The 21,063-nt window shown below is 49.1% G+C and overlaps 1 protein-coding gene across 3 annotated transcripts in view; it reads right to left on the reverse strand.

The window, feature by feature from the left end:
• The window catches only part of RSPRY1 (ring finger and SPRY domain containing 1), a 104,125-nt gene that overhangs the window by 23,622 nt on the left and 59,440 nt on the right, over positions 1-21,063 (reverse strand). For all 3 annotated transcript variants that reach the window (XM_073582278.1, XM_073582282.1, XM_073582288.1), the window contains 2 exons: positions 12,836-12,938; positions 2,707-2,859 (listed from right to left, as the gene is read on the reverse strand). In XM_073582278.1, the coding sequence (XP_073438379.1) occupies positions 2,707-2,859; positions 12,836-12,938 (256 nt within the window). The remainder of the gene's footprint in view (positions 1-2,706; positions 2,860-12,835; positions 12,939-21,063) is intronic.

Consider the following 21,063-nt stretch of genomic DNA (forward strand, 5'->3'; position numbering starts at 1 on the left):
AATCTGGGTATGGTCGCGGTATGCCTCCAGGTGCTATGTGACCTGGTGACATGACGCGCCCTGCATCTGCACTAATCCAGGGTGCAGCGGACCCAAGTAAAAATGGCAGCTGCACAGGTGCATAAATACCAAATTAAACAGCCAGCCTACAATCAGGGATTGCCCGTGTGGTACACCAGTGTAGAAGAAATAATCCGTATGTGGCAATGTTCACACAGGGAATGCAGGGCTTCTGGTTCACAACCTCTTAGTAACACCATATAGGGGGGCTGCCCAGTGCCAACTAGAATGCATCCCATGTGAGCAGAGGCCACAAGTTTGCAGAACCATTTGGGCCCAACTGCACCCTGGAAAAAATAAAAAGTGCACAACTTGTGGCCTCTGTTCACACGGGATGCATTCTAGTTGACACTGCGGATTATTTCTTCTGCACTTGTGTACCACACGGCCAATCCCTGATTGTAGGCTGGCTGTTTCATTTGGTATTTATGCACCTGTGCAGCTGCCATTTTAGTTGGGTCCGCTGCACCCTGGATTAGTGCAGATGCATTTGGGCCCATCTGGTTTGTAACTGAATTTTTTGGAGGATTTTTTCCTCTTTTTGTGGTTTTCATGACATGACGCACCCTGCCTTGTATTCCCGCCTTCCCGTCATGTGTGCGTCAATTATCTGCATCTGACTTGATGCATACATTATATATCTATCTATACATCTATTGATCCACCGGGCGCATGTGGTGGTGTTCAGTAATATAGGCGCGGGTGTTGTGTTTCAATATTGGTGACCACTTTTGGATATATGATGGCCAGCTATATATACTTTCAGCAATACAGACGTTTGTCTGTTTATTTGCTGGCAGTTATCTTTCTTCCGGTCATGTGACAATCATCTTCATGACTTTAGTGACCTTCCCGGTTGATCACATGACGGCCAGTTTGCTTAGCAACATTGCTTGTTTAGTATACATATGTTGTCATGGAATCATTTTGGTCATGCGCAATTGGTTGTGGAGTTTCAAATATCCGGACATCCCATTTATGTTCATTGGTTAATTATCACCCCCCCCCTTTTTTTCTATTGGTCACGATATATATATATATATATATATATATATATATATATATATATATATATATATATATATATATATATACATACACACACACACTCACCTGTCTCTGATAGGCGCCACCCCCTGATGAAGGCATAGCGCCGAAACGCGCGTTGGGGCAAGGCGTCTATCCCAGGAGACCAGGATTAATCCACATAGCACATTTTTGTAAGTTATACATTGTTTATTGTCTGGATTTTAATCATGATATACTGTTTTCCTGGTTAGCAGACGTACAGATCACTTTGTGACACTGTTGCAGTTTTTACTAGTGTATGGTCTGCATAGATATGCTAATACTTATTTTGCACTGAGCACAGCACTTTATGCATTCATTCACATAAGTTACATTAGCACTAATTATTTTATTTCATTATAGAAATATAAAGTACTTTATTTATAATGATGCACTTTATCAGTTTATAGTGCTATAATAATATTTTTTATTTTTTTGCACATTTTTTACAATTGTATACTGCAAGGTGGATGTATTGAATAGCAAGGGTAGTGAAATCTGGTATATATAACATTTGGGGCAAATAATTAATATACATGTATAAATACCAGAAAATATGCCACCAACATTTATTACCTACGGACTATAACAGACCAGTTGTACTATACAACATGACAAAGGGGGGGGGGGGGGGTTTTGGACGAATCCAAGGTACAACCAATGGTCATAATAAAATTGCTTTATTAGTGGGGTCAGGCAAGGTACAAAACGACATGCTCTAGTGCCATAAAAATATAAAAACATAAACAGCACATGGGGACACAGAGACTGCAGTTGCCACTGCTATATATGAGGATAAAGACATATTGAGTACAGGCAACAATTAATTGTGTGTATTCACATGAATTATAAATTACCTGGACAGAAAATGACATCAGGCTAGTGCACTCATTAGAATGACATGAAAAGTCCTAACAGCAATCCATAATATACATATACATAAATTACCTGGACAAAGTAACAAAGGCAGATGGCAAACTGGGAGTCCCTGTGACCGCCCCAACGCGCGTTTCGGAACACCTTCGTCAGGGGGTGTACTGTACTCAATATGTCTTTATCCTCATATATAGCAGTGGCAACTGCAGTCTCTGTGTCCCCATGTGCTGTTTATGTTTGTATATTTTTATGGCACTAGAGCATGTCATTTTGTACCTTGCCTGACCCCACTAATAAAGCAATTTTATTATGACCATTGGTTGTACCTTGGATTCGTCCTCCCTCCCCCCCCTTTGCAAGGTGGATGTATGTCTGATAAGGGATAGTATGCCCATATTTTTACATAATTTTAATATGTATATTTCTTCAATATATGCATAAAAAATTATCATATATGGATGTCCAATTTTAAGACCTGATTTTATTTGATTGTAACAATAAACATTATATTTTATGCCCAGTCCCTGCAGTATATAAATCGCTCGGGCAGTAATTCCTCCCCATCTTGGCCATGCGTACAAGCTGTTGATAGCAAACTGGGCATGTACTCAAATGGGTCATCAACATCAGATTGTTGGGTGGTCCGACTCCCGATGATCAACCTACAGTATATCAGGGCAGTGGTGCATGAGAATCTCCTACCTTGGCAAAATGACCTTTTCTTCGGGAGCCAACACGGCATATTCGTTAAAAGTGCTAAATTTGTTTGCAGGTGGATATTTAAAGGGCTTTGCTCCAAAATTGAACTCGCACTGCTGATAGGACATGAAACTTGCTGCAGCGAAAAACCCAGACCTGAGGAGGAGAGGGAGAGAGAGTCAGTGATGGCGGCTTTATTATACAGGACGCAACTGAAGAATTCACTAAGGGAGAACGGCGCCATAAAATATAATGGTGGACAGCAGTGTGTACATAGTGCGCCATGCTGGGAAACATCGTGATGATATAAGTGCCCCCTTGTTAAATGCCGCTGTCAGTCACTGACAGTGAGAAGCAAGTCACAAGTCTCACACATCAGCGCCTCGTCACTTGATCACAGGGTCTGCAGAAGACCCCTGTGCCTGTTATTGTGAATCTCCTGTGTCCATAGGAGATCGTGATTTTACTGTATAAGAAGCCCTGCTATATACAGCAGTAGGCATTCAGATGATCACAGCTTCAAGTTTCCTAAGGGGACTATTAAATAAAGTTAAAAATGTATATATATTTTATATATATATATATATATATATATATATATATATATATATATATATATATATATATATATATATATATATATATATATATATACATATATATATTTTAAATGCCCTAAGCAGCTTCCGGTTGTAACAACTTCCGTCCAGTTGTAACCGGTGATGTCACCGCACACCTCTTTCCATGTTAACCCACAACACACACACTCCTCTCACCTTTCACCATCTCCACTCACATCCACTCACTCTTTCACTCCACATACGACCCTTTCTCTCACTCCGTCTCTCATACTCACGCCGTCATCGCCGCTGATCCACGAACCCCGACATCATCTTCCGCCGGCGCCATCCTGGATCCAGACGTCCTCCACGCCGGCGACATGTTCTTGCGGCGACACCATTTTGGATTGTCGAAATCCCGCGATAGTCAAGATGGCGTCGACGCAAGAACATGTCGCCGGCGTGGATGCCGTCGGGATCCAAAATGGCGTCGGCGAAATCTCGCGAGATTTCGCCGACGCCATTTTGGATCCCGACGGCATCCACGCCGGCGACATGTTCCTGCGGCGACGCCATTTTGGATCGGCGAAATCCCGCGATAGTCAAGATGGCGTCGACGCAAGAACATGTCGCCGGCGAGGACGACATCGGGATCCAAAATGGCGTCGGCGAAAACTCGCGAGATTTCGCGACGCCATTTTGGATCCCAACGTCGTCCACGCCGGCGACATGTTCTTCCGGCGACGCCATCTTGAGTATCGCGTGATTTCACGATACTCAAGATGGCGTCGCCGCAAGAACATGTCGCGGGCGTGGACAACGTCTGGATCCAGGATGGCGCCGGCGGAAGATGATGTCGGGGATCGTGGAGCAGCGGCGATGACGGCGTGAGTATGAGAGACGGAGTGAGAGACTGTCACCTCATTGGGGGACACAGAACTGTGGGTGTTATGCTGCTGTCCACAAGGAGGCGACAATATGCATAATCTGAAAAAGATTAACTATGGCTCCTCCTCTGCAGTATACACCCCTGGACGGTGTCAGCCTTCACAAGTTTTTGCTTAGTGTCGCAAGGAGGCCCACCTAAAAAAAATTTTTTTTTCCTGTTTCATCCGGATTACAGATGAAGAAAAGAGGGTCTCCTGTGAGACTTCCGGCATGGCTCCTTCCTCGGTCCCCTATCATGGGGTGCCCGGTTGAAGGAGAGATGGCTGTTCCCCATGTCGCTCCTTCCCCAGGCCTGCGGGTGCTGGTTTGAAGTCGAGACCCCCCTCCTTCCCCAATTCCTTTTGGTCTTGAGTTGAGATCGAGGCGAGGATGAAGCCCCCTGATGGTGACAGCAGCACCTTCCCTAATCCCCCCTCTGGGGGTATTAGGTTGAGACACCTCAGGTAGGGTTTGTACCACGGCACTCTGCAGCTCAGAGTAACCAGGGACCACAGCCCAGCTGCGGGCTCATGTCGGGGCCAGGGGGGAGTGCAGGCAGGCATGGCACAATGGAGACAAGGGATCACTGCGCCCGTCTCTGCGGCAGCACCAGATCTATGGTGCCTCAGAGGGGCTTCTCACAGCCCCCCTCCCGATTATAGCCCCACCGCTATACTGCTTTTTCATTCCGAGGGGTCCGGTTCAGTTTCGACCCCCTCCCAGACTTCCGCGCCGGCCTGGAGACCTTTCTTGGCATCGACATCTAATTTAGGCCGCGGCTTCGGCCTAGCTGAAGTCGCCACCTCTTCTCCGCCCCCCCGGCCGACAAATAGGACACTCTACAGTGTCATAGAAGGGGCGGATCGAGACAGATAGGGCACGTTTTTACACAGCTCTGCGCGCCCTTTTCAGCTCTCCACCCCCTTCTCTTTTTTTTTTTTTCAGCGGCCATTTCTGCTGTAGGCAGCATTCAGCAGCATCACGCCAGCCAGTCTCCGGGGGGGCACAGGACTGTGGATCTTCGGCGCTGGACCTAGGAGCACACTGGTGGCGTAAGATCACAGCTGGGTTTTTTACTCGGCTGTGATTCCATATTCCCTGTAAGGCTCTCCTATAGGTTTCCTCTGTATAGCCACCCCTATAGGGCCCTCTGCATAGCCAGCCCTTCTGCACTCTGTGCACTATGCCGGGCTCAAGGAAGAGAACCAGGCAGGACTGTTTTTATGCATTCTGCACAGCCTGCAAAACCACTCTCCCCAGTGGCAGTATGTACCCACACTGCCGGGATTGTAGCCAAAATACCGGGTCAGAACCCCAAGAGGCTCCTACCAATGTTTCAGCGTCTGCTACCACACCGGAATGGGCTACCCAGATGTCGCAGTGTATGACACAGTCCATAGATAACCTAATCTCCACATTACTCCAGGCTCTGCAGGGTCATGTCTGGGCTATGAGCGTTACCCAGCAAAGGGACAGCTCCACTCAGGGACATGCCGTTTCCGGCACTCCCAGACGTAAGCGGACCCACAGGTCGCGTTCATCTGCGTCATCCCATAGCACACAGTCATCCCCCTCTAGGGAGACACACCATAGTTTCAGGTCACCTAGACCGTCCCCTAACAGACAGGCAACGCAGATCTCCACAGCGATCCCCGACCACAGAAGACCTCCGCCCCAGCTCGCCAACCAGGGAACACCTTAGTGATACGCAGGATTCGGAAGGCATCTGTGACTCCGACAACGAAACGGAAAGGTCTCCGGTCCCTGGTCCTCCTAGCAATACAGCGCTAGTTGAGGACGTAATCTCTTCCATCCATCGGGTGCTGGACACTTCTGATCCACCCCCGGAAGCCTCAGAACACAAGATTTGCTTTGAAAAGTGTTCTGAAACCACCTAAGGTCTTCTCTAATCACCCGGAATTTCAGGCGATCCTTACTAAGCAGTTTTCGCAGCCTGAGAAGAAATTCGCCAATCGCAAATATTTGGAGGCTAGGTACCCCTTCCCACAGATAGACAGCAAGGAGTGGACAGATCCACCCGAAGTGGATCCCCCAGTCTCTAGACTAGCAGCACAGACCCTCCTTTCACTGCCAGATAGCTCAACCCTCAGGGACGCAGCAGACCGGCAGGTAGAACGCATGGCTCGTTCAATTTTCGAAGCGGCAGCGGCCTCCCTGGCTCCCGCGGGGTGTGGCCTCCCTCTCCTGAGCTGGAAACTGTATTTAAAGGCTTCCCCTGACTGGTGTCCAGTGGTTGGGACCCGGTCTGTGTGAATAAGGGCAGACACGGACCGGGTCCCAACCACTGGACACCAGTCAGGGGAAGCCTTTAAATACATTTTCCAGCTCAGGAGAGGGAGGCCACACCCCAGCTTGCACAGAATGCAAAAATACAAAGAAAAAACACAAAAATTGAGCTTGGTTTGAGTTGGTACACATGCAGCATGTAAATGCATGTTCACATGGCCAAAAAGCATACAAAAACCTACAAAAGACAAAATGAAAAAAAACCCTGCTATAATTAAATAAGTAAAAAGCAAAAGTGCATTTAAATCATACAGAGTTCTTAGTAATACTGTATTTGATCAAACATAGCATAAAAGCCGTCCCATCATCGACAAGGTGACTCTGCGGTCGGGGCGGTCCTACACTGTCTAATATTAAAAACCTTATCATGTGTCAAAGTTGACGTCTGTGTGAATAAGGGCAGACACGGACGTCAACTTTGACACATGATAAGGTTTTTAATATTAGACAGTGTAGGACCGCCCCGACCGCAGAGTCACCTTGTCGATGATGGGACGGCTTTTATGCTATGTTTGATCAAATACAGTATTACTAAGAACTCTGTATGATTTAAATGCACTTTTGCTTTTTACTTATTTAATTATAGCAGGGTTTTTTTTCATTTTGTCTTTTGTAGGTTTTTAGATAGACAGCAAGGAGTGGACAGATCCACCCGAAGTGGATCCCCCAGTCTCTAGGCTAGCAGCACAGACCCTCCTTTCACTGCCAGATAGCTCAACCCTCAGGGACGCAGCAGACCGGCAGGTAGAACGCATGGCTCGTTCAATTTTCGAAGCGGCAGCGGCCTCTCTGGCTCCCGCGTTCGCTTCAGTCTGGGCGGCCAAGGCCATTCTGGCTTGGGCCAGAAAACTGCAGACTGGCCTCCAAGCTTCAAATCCTGAGCTGTCGGACCAAGCGGTCCAAATAGCAGTGGTAGCAGATTACATGCTTCATGCAGCTCTGGATTCCGCAAGAGGTGTAGCGGGGATAGCATCAAACGACATCACAATCCGGCATATCCTCTGGCTGCGGGAATGGAAAGCAGACGCGACATCAAAGAAGTCCCTCACGCATCTCCCGTACCTCAGTGGGGGGCTTTTCGGTGAAAAGTTGGACACAATAATTTCCAACGCCACTGGGGGCAAGAGTACTTCTCTCCCTCAACTAAAGCCTAAACGCACGTTCAGAAGGCGTAACCAAACACGATTCCGATCCTTTCGGAATGATTCAGGCTGGTCCGTCTCGCGTCCAGCACAAAATCGTAACCGCTCTCCACATGACAACCCACGTGCAGCGCAGAGGCCGGACAGGGCCTGGCAGTCAAAAGCAGGCCAGGCAAAGCCCAAAAGGAGGAAAACCTCAAACTTTCTCCTCATCATGACTCACGAACTCCGGAAGACACCCCACCCGTAGGCGGACGACTTCTACTCTTTCAGCAAGTCTGGCTGCCTATTACAGAACACAGATGGGTCAAGGAAAGAGTGTCTTCCGGATACAAGATAGAGTTCAATTCCAGCCCACCGAACCGGTTCTTCCCCTGTCCCCCCAAAACCGCCAGACAAGGCTCATGCCTTCCACCAGGCGGATTCCTCCCTCCTTCAAGCAGGAATCATAGTACCGGTTCCCGCGGCCGAGCGCTTTCGAGGGTTCTACTCCAATCTGTTCGTAGTCCCCAAGAAAGGAGGCAGCGTCCGGCTCATACTGGACCTAAAACAACTCAACAAGTATGTCAGGGTTCGTCATTTTCGCATGGAGTCCCTTAGGTCCATCATTGCATCCATGGAGCAGGGAGAATATCTCGCCTCCATAGACATACAAGACGCATACCTGCATATACCGATTTCTCCCGCCCATCTGAGATTTCTCAGGTTTGCAATCAACCAGGACCACTACCAGTTCGTGGCTCTCCCGTTTGGACTCGCCACGGCTCCCAGAACGTTTACCAAGATCATGGCTGCCACCATGGACGTTCTGCACTCCAGAACCATAGTAGTCGTTCCATACCTGGACGACCTTCTCATCAAGGCTTCAACCTTCAAGGACTGCGAGGTCAGCGTCTCAATCGTAATCGACACTCTGAGTCACCTGGGCTGGTTAGTCAACCTACAAAAGTCATCGACTACCCCGAGTCAGTCTCTGACCTTCCTGGGGATGCTATTCGACACCTCCAGGGGGTCTGGTGCTCCTTCCCAGGGACAAGGCACTGGCTCTCCGTCTAGGAGTTCGCATACTCCTCCGCAATTCCCCCCGATCTCTCCGGTTTGCCATGAAAGTCCTCGGCATGATGGCAGCGGCAATGGAGGCGGTACCACTTGCCCAGTTTCACCTCAGGCCTCTTCAACTAGCCATCCTCAAGTCCTGGGACAGGAATCCTTTCTCCCTCGACAGGGAGTTCCGGCTAACATCGGCAACCAGGAGGTCCCTCACTGGTGGCTCAAGCCAACCTCACTGGCAACGGGAAAATCCTCTCTCTCAGGTCAATGGAAGGTTCTGAGCACCGACGCGAGCCTGACAGGTTGGGGGTGCGGTGCACCTACATCACAGGGCAAGTGGTCACCAGTGATAGCGAACATGCCCATCAACATCCTGGAAATTCCGGCCGTCTTCCTGGCATTGAGAGCCTTTCGTCACTTACTGGCAGACTCTCATATCAGAGTACAGTCGGACAATGCCACGGCGGTGGCATATGTAAACCACCAAGGCGGGACCCGCAGTACCCAGGCGATGAGAGAAGTGGCACATATCCTCCACTGGGCGGAAGACACGAGGTCGGTACTCTCTGCGGTCCACATTCCGGGTGTGGACAACTGGGAAGCCGACTACCTCAGCAGACAAGGAATGGACTCGGGGGAGTGGTCTCTCCATCCCGAAATTTTCCGCCAGATCTGCCATCGCTGGGGGACCCCGGATGTGGACCTAATGGCATCCCATCTCAATGCCAAGGTCTCCAATTTCATGGCCAGGACACGCGACCCGCGGTCGCTCGGAGCAGATGCACTGGTTCAGGACTGGACTCAGTTCCAGCTTCTGTACATTTTTCCCCTCTCCCCCTGATATCCAGAGTCGTGAGGAAGATCAAACAAGAGGGAGTTCCAACCACCCTAATCGCGCCAGACTGGCCCAGACGTACATGGTACGCCGACATCGTACAACTTACAGCAGCCGTCCCCTGGCGTCTCTCAGACCGTCCCGATCTTCTGTCACAAGTTCTGTTCTACCACTAGAACTCAGGGGCTCTCAATTTGACGGCGTGGCCCTTGAGACCTGGGTTCTAACCCAGGCAGGGCTCTCACCGGACGTCATTAGAACCATGATCAGGGCATGGAAGCCAGCCTCCGCCAAGATTTATTACCGTACCTGGAAAGCTTTCTTTACCTGGTGCGAAGATCGCGGCCAGATCCCGCTCCCTTATTCCCTCACAAAAGTACTTGGCTTTCTCCAATCGGGTCTGGACGCTAGGCTATCCCTGGGCTCGCTTAAGAGCCAGGTGTCAGCGCACTCAGTACTTTTTCAGAGACGTATTGCTAACAAGCCTCAAGTAAGGACTTTTCTCCAGGGAGTTTCGCCATTAGTTCCCCCCTACAGACGTCCACTGGAAACGTGGGACCTCAACCTGGACCTGACAGCATTGCAGGCACCACCTTTCGAACCTCTTAAGGAAGTCCCACTCCGCCTTCTATCACAGAAGGTGGTCTTTCTGGTGGCAATCACTTCGCTACGCAGGGTGTCTGAACTGTCAGCACTCTCCTGCAGACGGCTTTTCACCAGGACAAAGTGGTTCTCCGTACAGTCCCATCCTTCCTTCCGAAGGTTGTGTCCAACTTCCACCTCAATGAGGAAATTTCACTGCCATCCCTTTGCCCGGTTCATAGAGTGGAGAAGGCTCTGCATACGCTTGACCTTGTCAGGGCATTGCGTATATACGTGTCTAGGACTGCACCCTTCCGGAAGTCGGATTCCCTTTTCCTTCTTCCGGAAGGCGTTCACAAGGGTCTGCCAGCTTCCAAAGCTACCCTGGCCAGGTGGATCAAGTTCACCATACAGGAGGCTAACCGCCTTAACAATTCTCCTCTTCCGGCCAGTATCACGGCACACTCTACACGGGCGGTAGGGGCCTCCTGGGCTATTCGGCACGAGGCTTCGGCACAACAAGTGTGTAAGGCGGCCACTTGGACTACACGCGTTTACAAAACACTACAGAGTCCATGCCCAGTCCTCAGCGGACGCGAGTCTGGGCAGGCGGGTTCTGCAGACGGCAGTGCCCCAAGTTTAGGGACCTGTTGGCACAATATTCGTCCATTGCTTCCCACCCAGAGACTGCTTTGGGACGTCCCATGGTTCTGTGTCCCCCAATAAGGCGACAGACTAAAGGAGATTTGTGTACTCACCGTAAAATCTCTTTCTCTTAGCCTCTAAATGGGGGACACAGCTCCCACCCTGTTGCCCTTATGGGCCGTTGTTACGATTGAGTTCTCATTGTTCTTTGAGCTCGTATATAGTGGCCTTCTTACAGGCATGGTTATGTTGTTTCTGTTATGTTCCTCCTAATGCTTTTGCACAAAACTGGTGAAGGCTGACGCCATCCAGGGGTGTATACTGCAGAGGAGGAGACTTAATCTTTTTCAGATTATGCATAGTGTCGCCTCCTAGTGGACAGCAGCATAACATCCATGGTTCTGTGTCCCCCAATTTGAGGCTAAGAGAAAGATTTTACGATGAGTACACAAAAATCTCCTTTTTCTTGGAATAAGGGGAGGAAAAAATGAAAGACAGAAAATCCCCCAGGGTTGAAACCATTCTGAAGGAATCCTCTTAATTCCATGACAGTGAAGCCACTTTAGGGCGTTTTATCAGCTTCATCTTTGAAAAAAACTGGGGGCTGCAGATTTGCTCCTATCCCTTTCAACAGGTGCTGAGCTGCAGTAACCAGGGGCAGTCACTACACAGTCAGTGGTGCTGTGCTGTTCCACGCCATGCACTGTCAACATATGGCTGCCGTCAGGGGTGATAATCACTGATAACAGCTCATCAGTGAGGATTTAAAGTGTTGGCCCATGACCATCTTATACTGATGGGCTATACTTAAAGAAGTGCTCCAAAAAAAATACCTGTATTGCCTAAACCTGTATAAATGTGTACGTAGTGTAGAGTAAGAATCGTAATATACTCACCGATCATCGTGTTCACTGGTTTCCAGCGCCGCTCCGGTCCTCTTTTGGGTCATGTGACCTCTATTCCATCTCGCCTGAATCGCACAGGGTTCTATGAGTGGACTGGTAGTCATTTTACAACGCAGGGCTCGTTCTGACGCTTCATAGACCTGCAATGTAAAAGCGACTTCCGGCTCATGTGAACTCGGAATAGAAGTCACGTGACCCAAAAGAGGACTGGAGCGGCGCTGGAATCTGTGATAGACGGAGTATGGTGAGTATGTTACTGCATTTACACAAACTTAGGCGACAAGTTTCGTGGGAGTGCTTTTTTTTTTTTTTCTTTTAAAGGCCCCTATACACAGATGGCTGATGTCCATACAATGCTTTGGCTAATGGTTCTGCCAACCGTCATCTCCCGTACACAGGCGCGCTCGATCAGCTGTGTCCTTTATGAGAAAGTTGCTACCAGACATCCGGCTTACTTCCGGGAGAGGAACAAAGTGATCGGCAGTCAGGCGTGTCCGATAGACATCCCCCCAACGATCAGTTGACTTGAGTCCCCATATACAGAGTGTCAGGCGCACTAGTCTACATCAGCAGGTGTGCGCAACATTATTCTAATATGTGTATGGGAAGAGGATCATCAATATAAAGAGGGCTGTTGAACCCCTCTAAGGGGTTAAGGCTTAGAGGATGGGATCCCGTAGGCATCAGAAAAGGGTAAATCCCTTTAAATCTTAAAGGCTGCATTGACATTTCTACATTATCTAGTGAGCCCCTTAGGCACATTTGTGGGGAGACTGCTGGTATATATTAAGGGTAAAATTAGTCTACCATTATCTGGCCAGATTATATATAAACACATGCCCAATATTAACACTGAGCGGTTTTCCTAGAAAAACTGGAGAGATACCGGAGGGAGCAGCAATTCCAGCACAATGAGAGAGTGTGAACCTCAAAGGACAATGGAGATGGAGTAAAGTCCATCCATGTTATTACATGCAAAAAAAAAAAAAAAAAAAAAACCCCACATGATCCTTGTACACTCTCTTTATGGCAGCTGCCATCTAAGCCCAATATGGTGCATAATAATGTCACAACGTGCAGAAAATACACAGAGATTCCAGTATAAGACCCAGAGAGGAAATGGAACAGTTTTTGTAGTCCACAAATCACAGACGCTGGGAAAGCAAACACAGCACTTACGTGGTGGAAGAAAAAACTTGTTTCTCAGGTGGAAGTTGATTCCCGTTAAGAGAAAAGACCATTAACTTTTTATGTAAGTCCAATAAAAAGCCGACAGTGTCTCCTGCATGACAAAGACACAGAAAGAGGAAATACAAATGTACAAGCAAAAATGGAAATGTCAAGAGTGCAAAAAAAAAAAAACACAGATTGAATATATGTTCACAGCTGTAAGGCTATGTGCACACGTTGCGGATTTTATGTGTATTTGCAGCAAAAATGCATACAAAAAGCAACCCATTGAATACAATGGCATTCCGCACATGCTGTGCTAATGCTGCGTATTTTTCCGCAGCAGAACTGCATCGCGGAAAAATACGCAGCATGCTCATTTTTTGTGCGGAATTCCCACGATTCCGCACACAGAGGAATGCATTGATCCGCCTACTTTCCGCATGTGGCTATGCCCACCATGCGCAAAGTAAGTGGATCATGTGCAGATAGTACCCAGGGTCTGGAGGAGAGGAGATTCTCCTCTAGGCCCTGGGTACCTTATCCCTGTAAAAAAAAAAAACAAAAAAACAAAACAAAACAGGATTTTTAGTTGCTTACCGTAAAATCTGTTTCTCGGAGCCTTCATTAGGGGACACAGGAAACCATGGGGTGTATGCTGCTGCCACTAGGAGGTTGACACTAAGCGGAAAAAAAGTTAGCTCCTCCTCCGCAGTGTACACCCTACCGACAGGAAGTAGGATGTTCAGCTACTGAGAAAGCAGTAGGAGAAGTAATCTGTAGACGAGATAAAAACACAGAAAACACAAATCCACACTGTAACAATATTATGCAGTAACCGAGCTGTTCAACTTGGGAGGGTGCTGTGTCCCCCAATGAAGGCTCAGAGAAACAGATTTTACGGTAAGCAACTAAAAATCCTGTTTTCTCTATCGCTTCATTGGGGGACACAGGAAACCATGGGACGTCCCAAAGCAGTCCCCAAGGGGAGGGAACAGAAAACAACTCCAATCAAGACGAGGAAGTCACCCTCGTCACCTGCAAGGTCACCTGCGAGGTCTTTTACCCCGACCGGCACTTGCCGAAGCTAGGCATGGGCTCTGAAGAAAACCTCATGGACCTGTGGAGGACATATCATTGCACTGCAGAGGTGCCAGACGAAGGCCGAAAGAGTACCGCCAGGAGGACACACACTGCCCGGGCAGAGTGCATCATACTCAAAAGAACGCATTCCTTTCTGAGCCGGCAACCCTACTAATAACGACCAGATTCCGCGAGCAGACGACCTGGAGGCCAGAGGACCTGTACACTTGAAGCCGGAGCTTGATAAGTACCGTTGCGGTGGCAAGGTAGCCTGATGCGAGAGCGTCACGAAGTAAAAGTTTGAGGCGGACGAAAGAAAGGGAATTCAGAATGATGGAGAGTGGACCCTTGATGCACAGGAAGTGCACCACGGCTGCTACAGGCTCTGAGACCCCAAGGGTGGTTGAGAGTCTGAAAGGACAGGCTACCAACTGGAAGGAAAAGGAACCAGTCCGTTGCAAATGCAGATATCGCCAAAGCCCTGAAAAAAATCAGGACCTGGATAAGAGCTTCATGGAACAAGGGAAAATCATGCGATTCACAGGAGGCAAATGTTGAACGAAGAAAATTACTTCCTGAGAAAAACAAGTATGGACTCAAACCTAGATCCCCAAAGCCACGCTGAAGAAAAAAGCGCTGAAGAATGACGAGGTTTGGCCTGAGGAAGGAGAGCGCTTGTCCTTCCGGTGACCTCATCAATGATTTGGCCTATTGGAGCCACATGGAAAGAACGGAAAATTGGTGAGGGACTTCTTTGGGGATAATTTCGCTCGTGAAACCGAAAGCCAAAATGGAACCCTTAGATAGGAACGATAGTCGAAAACCCATGTCTCCATGCAAGAAAAATTTTTGGACAGTGAGGACGGTCAAATCATCCGACTGGTGTCCAGAAAGAATGCTCTGATGAGCAAGCTAGGCCACGCGGCTATAGAATTTTGCCAACTACTGTGTGAATTAGCCGTTGCACTTCTGGGAGAGGAAGGACCATAGTGGCGGAAAACTTGGAACCGGAGGGTTCGCAGCCGCAGAAGCAGTCCAATTTAGCCAAGCACTCGGGAGAAAAGAGATATACAGAGGCGCCCCCTTCTTTGGAAACGGCTGAAGTCCGTTCTGTGAGGAAATGACAGGACCTGAGAGCAGGCCACTGGGAACCTGCTAAAGAGTCGAACACTGGAAACGTACTGAATGGCACCTGGGAATTACCAGGATCTCATCGACGCGATGTAGGCTCAGGATGGCTATGAAGAGACAACAGATTTCTCGACTAGGCAGGTAGAACGAAGGCTACTGGATTACTTTGAGATCAAAGGGAAGATAAACCCACCATTCAGGGATGAGGGTGGATATGGAGAAAATAGTCCAGCCGGACTTAGAAAAGAGATTAGTCGAGCAAGGAAAGTCCATGCAAAACATGGACTATGTCAACTCTAAGGAAAGTTGGCTCTAGGTAGATAAAACAGACCCCAGAGGACAAATAGGCTGACGAAAGGCAGGTCAATCCGTATGACAATGTAAACGACCAAATCCATCCTGGACCCTCTGGAGCAGGGAGGGGATTGCGGTGAGTAGACCCGCTTACCTAAGTCTAAGACAACATGCCCGAGGAGAACAGGGAAAAGATACAATTCTAGCTGAAGGAAGAAACGCGTTATCACCAGACTCATCCTTGGATCCCAGACTGGAGCAGCTTTCTACCCTGGTCAGATTCCACTCTTGACTGAGGTGGGATACATTTTCCAGCCACGGTCAGAAGTCACATGTCTGAGCTGCTGGAGGCTTTACCCAGCGTCTGTAAGAAAGAATAAGCAAGTTCCGACAGATAAGGAGTTTAGGTATTGTGGCAGCTCGAAGGCCCTTAGGACAGACTAGAACGTATAAATTACTATTGGCCAAGCATTAAAGCTAGACGTAACACCTGCAGTAAAGATAGCCTGCGGACAGTACTGTAAACAGATCAGAAGGTGTGGCAAAAACTCCTGTGGGGTAACTAGCACATAGGGTCCAGAGCATTCCGCAGTAAAACAGCGACCATCTGTACCTGACACACCAGTGTCTGACCCACCTGAGGGTGGAGAATCAAGTTATGTTGCTACCGAGATCCGCTCTGTGGTACAGAGAGCCGCTCCGTTTGGACATGGTAGTGCTTACGTTTAACTGTTAACAAACCACAGATGTTATTAACAATGAAATATGCATCTGAAAGGTGTGTTTGATTCACCTGGACGCGGCCTGTAACCGCAGCTGCAGCCCGTCAGGAGCTATAAATTCCGGCACCTCACCACGAGTGATTAGACGGGAGCTTAGGCAAAAGCTGCAAAAGACCCAGATGAACGTGAAAGAGGACGCTCCTGACTCACCTGAAATGGGACAGTAGAGCCGGACCGGTGTAGTAGATGGACCTCGGGTACGTTTGAATCACCAGAAAGACGGCATGTATTGACTAAACATGTCTGGTAGAGGCCTATCCAAGTGCTCGATAAGAGATATAATACTGCTGCAATAGAGCGCGAGGAACCTGAAGGCAAGAGCATCTAACTCACCTGAATATGGTACAGAACACCAGTACCACTGAAGCAGTCAACCCTAGACACGTCTCCACAGTAATACGGCCGTTTGAACTACTGTACCTGGAAGGTGGTGCTTCTGAAGCCTGGATAGCGGATATAGCACAGCTGCCATTGGCTCTAAGTATCCTGTGAACAAATCAGCGTGGAGAGAACCCGGAGAAGGGAATAGGAGACAGCCATTTCTGTGTTGCAGTGCAGTCTAGGTCTGGATACCTGATGACATTAGGTAGAATAACAGCTTCTGTGTTGCGGTCAAGGACTGGGTACGTGACGGCATTAGGCAGAATAACGGCTTCTGTGTAGCGTTCTAGGTCTGAATACCTGACAGCATTAGGTAGAATAACGGCTTCTGTGTTGCGGTCTAGGTCTGAATACCTGACGGCATTAGGCCTAATAACGGCTTCTGTGTAGCGTTCTAGGTCTGAGTACCTGACAGCATTAGGCAGAATAACGGCTTCTGTGTAGTGTTCTAGGTCTGAATATCTGACAGCATTAGGCCTAATAACGGCTTCTGTGTAGCGGTCTAGGTCTGAGTACCTGACGGCATTAGGCAGAATAACGGCTTCTGTGTAGTGTTCTAGGTCTGAATATCTGACAGCATTAGGCAGAATAACGGCCTCTGTATTGCAGTCTAGATCTGGGTGCATGACGACATTAGGTAGAATAACGGCTTCTGTGTTGCGGTCAAGGACTGGGTACCTGACGGCATTAGGCAGAATAACGGCTTCTGTGTAGCGTTCCAGGTCTGAATACCTGACAGCATTAGGTAGAATAACGGCTTCTGTGTTGCGGTCTAGGTCTGAATACCTGACGGCATTAGGCCTAATAACGGCTTCTGTGTAGCGGTCTAGGTCTGAGTACCTGACGGCATTAGGCAGAATAACGGCTTCTGTGTAGCGTTCTAGGTCTGAATACCTGACAGCATTAGGTAGAATAACGGCTTCTGTGTTGCGGTCTAGGTCTGAATACCTGACGGCATTAGGCCTAATAACGGCTTCTGTGTAGCGGTCTAGGTCTGAGTACCTGACGGCATTAGGCAGAATAACGGCTTCTGTGTAGTGTTCTAGGTCTGAATATCTGACAGCATTAGGCAGAATAACGGCCTCTGTATTGCGGTCTAGATCTGGGTACCTGACGACATTAGGTAGAATAACGGCTTCTGTGTTGCGGTCAAGGACTGGGCACCTGACGGCATTAGGCAGAATAACGGCTTCTGTGTAGCGGTCTAGGTCTGAGTACCTGACGGCATTAGGCAGAATAACGGCCTCTGTGTAGCGGTCTAGGTCTGAGTACCTGACGGCATTAGGCAGAATAACGGCTTCTGTGTAGTGTTCTAGGTCTGAATATCTGACAGCATTAGGCAGAATAACGGCCTCTGTATTGCAGTCTAGATCTGGGTGCATGACGACATTAGGTAGAATAACGGCTTCTGTGTTGCGGTCAAGGACTGGGTACCTGACGGCATTAGGCAGAATAACGGCTTCTGTGTAGCGTTCTAGGTCTGAATACCTGACAGCATTAGGTAGAATAACGGCTTCTGTGTTGCGGTCTAGGTCTGAATACCTGACGGCATTAGGCCTAATAACGGCTTCTGTGTAGCGGTCTAGGTCTGAGTACCTGACGGCATTAGGCAGAATAACGGCTTCTGTGTAGTGTTCTAGGTCTGAATATCTGACAGCATTAGGCAGAATAACGGCCTCTGTATTGCGGTCTAGATCTGGGTACCTGACGACATTAGGTAGAATAACGGCTTCTGTGTTGCGGTCAAGGACTGGGCACCTGACGGCATTAGGCAGAATAACGGCTTCTGTGTAGCGGTCTAGGTCTGAGTACCTGACGGCATTAGGCAGAATAACGGCCTCTGTGTAGCGGTCTAGGTCTGAGTACCTGACGGCATTAGGCAGAATAACGGCTTCTGTGTAGCGGTCTAGGTCTAGGTCTGGGTACCTGACGGCATTAGGTAGAATAACGGCTTCTGTGTTGCGGTCAAGGACTGGGTACCTGACGGCATTAGGCAGAATAACGGCTTCTGTGTTGCGGTCTAGGTTTGGATACCTGACGACATTAGGTAGAATAACGGCTTCACGTGTAGTAAGCCGTACTACGAAGACTGTAGTAAAGTAGATTCTGACCAGTCAATTCTTCTGACAGTAGAACATTAGGCCTGGGATCAGAAAGAGACTAACTGCACTCTCTGTTGTGTGCTATCGTTCCAACCTCTGGACCAGCGAGTTGTGGTCAGCTTCTTTATCCACTGAACCACAGTAGACAATTGCCAGGTAGCACGAACGTCTATCCAGCTGGAAGTCCGGCCCAAACACTGCAGACGTGAAGAGTTAGAAGCCGCACAATATTCTGCTTAGAGCAGTATGAAGCCAGCGTCCGGAGGGGGCTGCAGAAAAAAGGAAGGGCGAGTGCCTGTGAGCAGTAGATATGGGAGCAGATGCTATACCAGGGCTCCAGCACCTTTATGTGTGAAGCAATGGTTGAGTGTTGCTCTGCTGAAATCAAGGCACATATCTGCAATGGCCGAAAACACAACAGCCGTGTGACAAAATCAGATCTCCGATGAAAATAAACGTGCGAGTGAAACCCCCTACCAGGCCGACACCATGCGGCAAATACAGAAGACAGCAGCGTGGCTCTCCAAGCCTCTGTGTGCTATGCAAGACATACTGATGCACTAGAGACCGTGCGGCAGAAGATTACAATTACGCCAGGAAAATACACGATTCTAGAGTACTATTACATCAGTGACTGTACAGTTCTAGAGTACAATTACTTCAGAGACTGTACGGCTCCAGAAAACCATTACATTACTGACTGTACGACTATAGCGCATTTGACATGAGACGCAATAGCTAAGATGGATCCTCTGCTCCATCACTGGGCCTGCGGAAAGTGTGGCCCTGCTTAATTTTACTATGAGGGGCTTATACTCCGCATTGTCTCTGATTCGGCTGAGGGGAGATAGGCAGGAAACAGCTGGTCCTGTCCGGTGAAGGCACTAACCGTGTCCCACGCTGGGAGAATACGACCGCTGTGGAGGATGCCGACGCAGGGAGGATGCCGAGGTCCAGGAAGACATATCTCATTTTCCAAGTGAGAGAACAGGAGCAAAACTGAGCGGTGACGAGGACCGCACTGCCCGCAGGCAGGACAGAGTCATTACCGGTGTGCTCACACCAATATGGCCGCTCAGGGCCCCCACCTACCTGCCTTAGACAAGGGCGCGCTGTGCACAACTCCACTCTGCATAGCCCGAACGGGGGCGGAGCCAACCGTCGGCTCTGGGGACAGAAAGATGGTGGCGAAGGATAGTCTCTCTGCGCTGCAAGGGAGGCCGGACGGAGGGCGGAGCTTGCGCTGGGTGCAGGTAGCGGCTGAGGGAAGACGGGCGGGGAAAAAGCCTGCCTGAAACGAGAGGATGGAGGGCGGGGCTACCGAGGCCTAGGCCGCAATTGAAGCCGGGGCCTAGATTAGACCCAGGAGACCGCCGACGAAGGGGGGCGGCGCGGAGGCCCGAAAAATTCTGGAGTTATCACCTGGATCCTACCAGAAAGGTAGTCGGGTGCGGGGGGGGAAGCGGTGGGGCGGGAGATCCGCGCTGAGAGCAGGCTGCTGCCCACCTTCGCCTATTCTGCTGAATAGGGTACCAGCTGGGGGAAGTCAAACACACAGCACTCGGCGAGCGGTGGTGAGGGCTTTGCCAACCTCAGCAGGGACTGAGCTCCCCACATGTGCGACAGGAGAGCGGCCAGGGAGAGGGCCTAGACTACTGGAACCTAGGGGATTTCCTCTTCTTTACCTATCTTCTTATGCGGCGTTTACCTCTTCCTCCCTGTGGTGTCAGACATCCGGAAACATGTTGCAGGACGTCACATCTCATCCAACTAACAGGCTCTGGTGGGCGAGTAGTTGAGAGACGAAGGGCCAGGACCAGGTCAGGATCACCTAAAGACACTTCTGTGCTAGGAGTTTGGGTCCTGCCGGCTAGACGTATGAGGATACGGGGTGGCAGTACACGCCGTGCTCAGTCTCTTTGTGGGAGTACAGTTTTGACCTTTCACATTGTATCCCTCTTGGTACCTGAAAAGGAACGATGCACATTGAGGTAGATAAGGGTCTAATGAAAGACCCGTGTCCACCTCCTACTGACACTATGCTAAACTGAACATCCTACTTCCTGTCGGTAGGGTGTACACTGCGGAGGAAGAGATAACTTTTTTTCTGCATAGTGTCAGCCTCCTAGTGGCAGCAGCATACACCCATGGTTTCCTGTGTCCCCCAATGAAGCGATAGAGAAAACGTGATATTCTCACCTTCCGGCATCCCCCGCAGCGTTCCCAGGTCTCAGCGATGCTCCTGGCAAGTCCCGTTCCCAGCGATGCCTTATGACAATGACCTCTGATAACGTAGCGGTGTCGCATGATGCTCATTGGTCATTGGTCGCAAGGCATCACTGACAACGGGACTTGCCGGGAGCATCGTGAGGCTCAGGAACGCTGCGGGGGACGCCGGAAGGTGAGAATATCACAATTTATTTTTTTTTTAAATTATTTTTAACATTATATATCTTTTACTATT

This window comes from Dendrobates tinctorius, unplaced genomic scaffold (assembly GCF_039654945.1).
Source record: "Dendrobates tinctorius isolate UK_male_01 unplaced genomic scaffold, ASM3965494v1 ptg000009l, whole genome shotgun sequence".
NCBI classification, from domain to species: domain Eukaryota; kingdom Metazoa; phylum Chordata; class Amphibia; order Anura; family Dendrobatidae; genus Dendrobates; species Dendrobates tinctorius.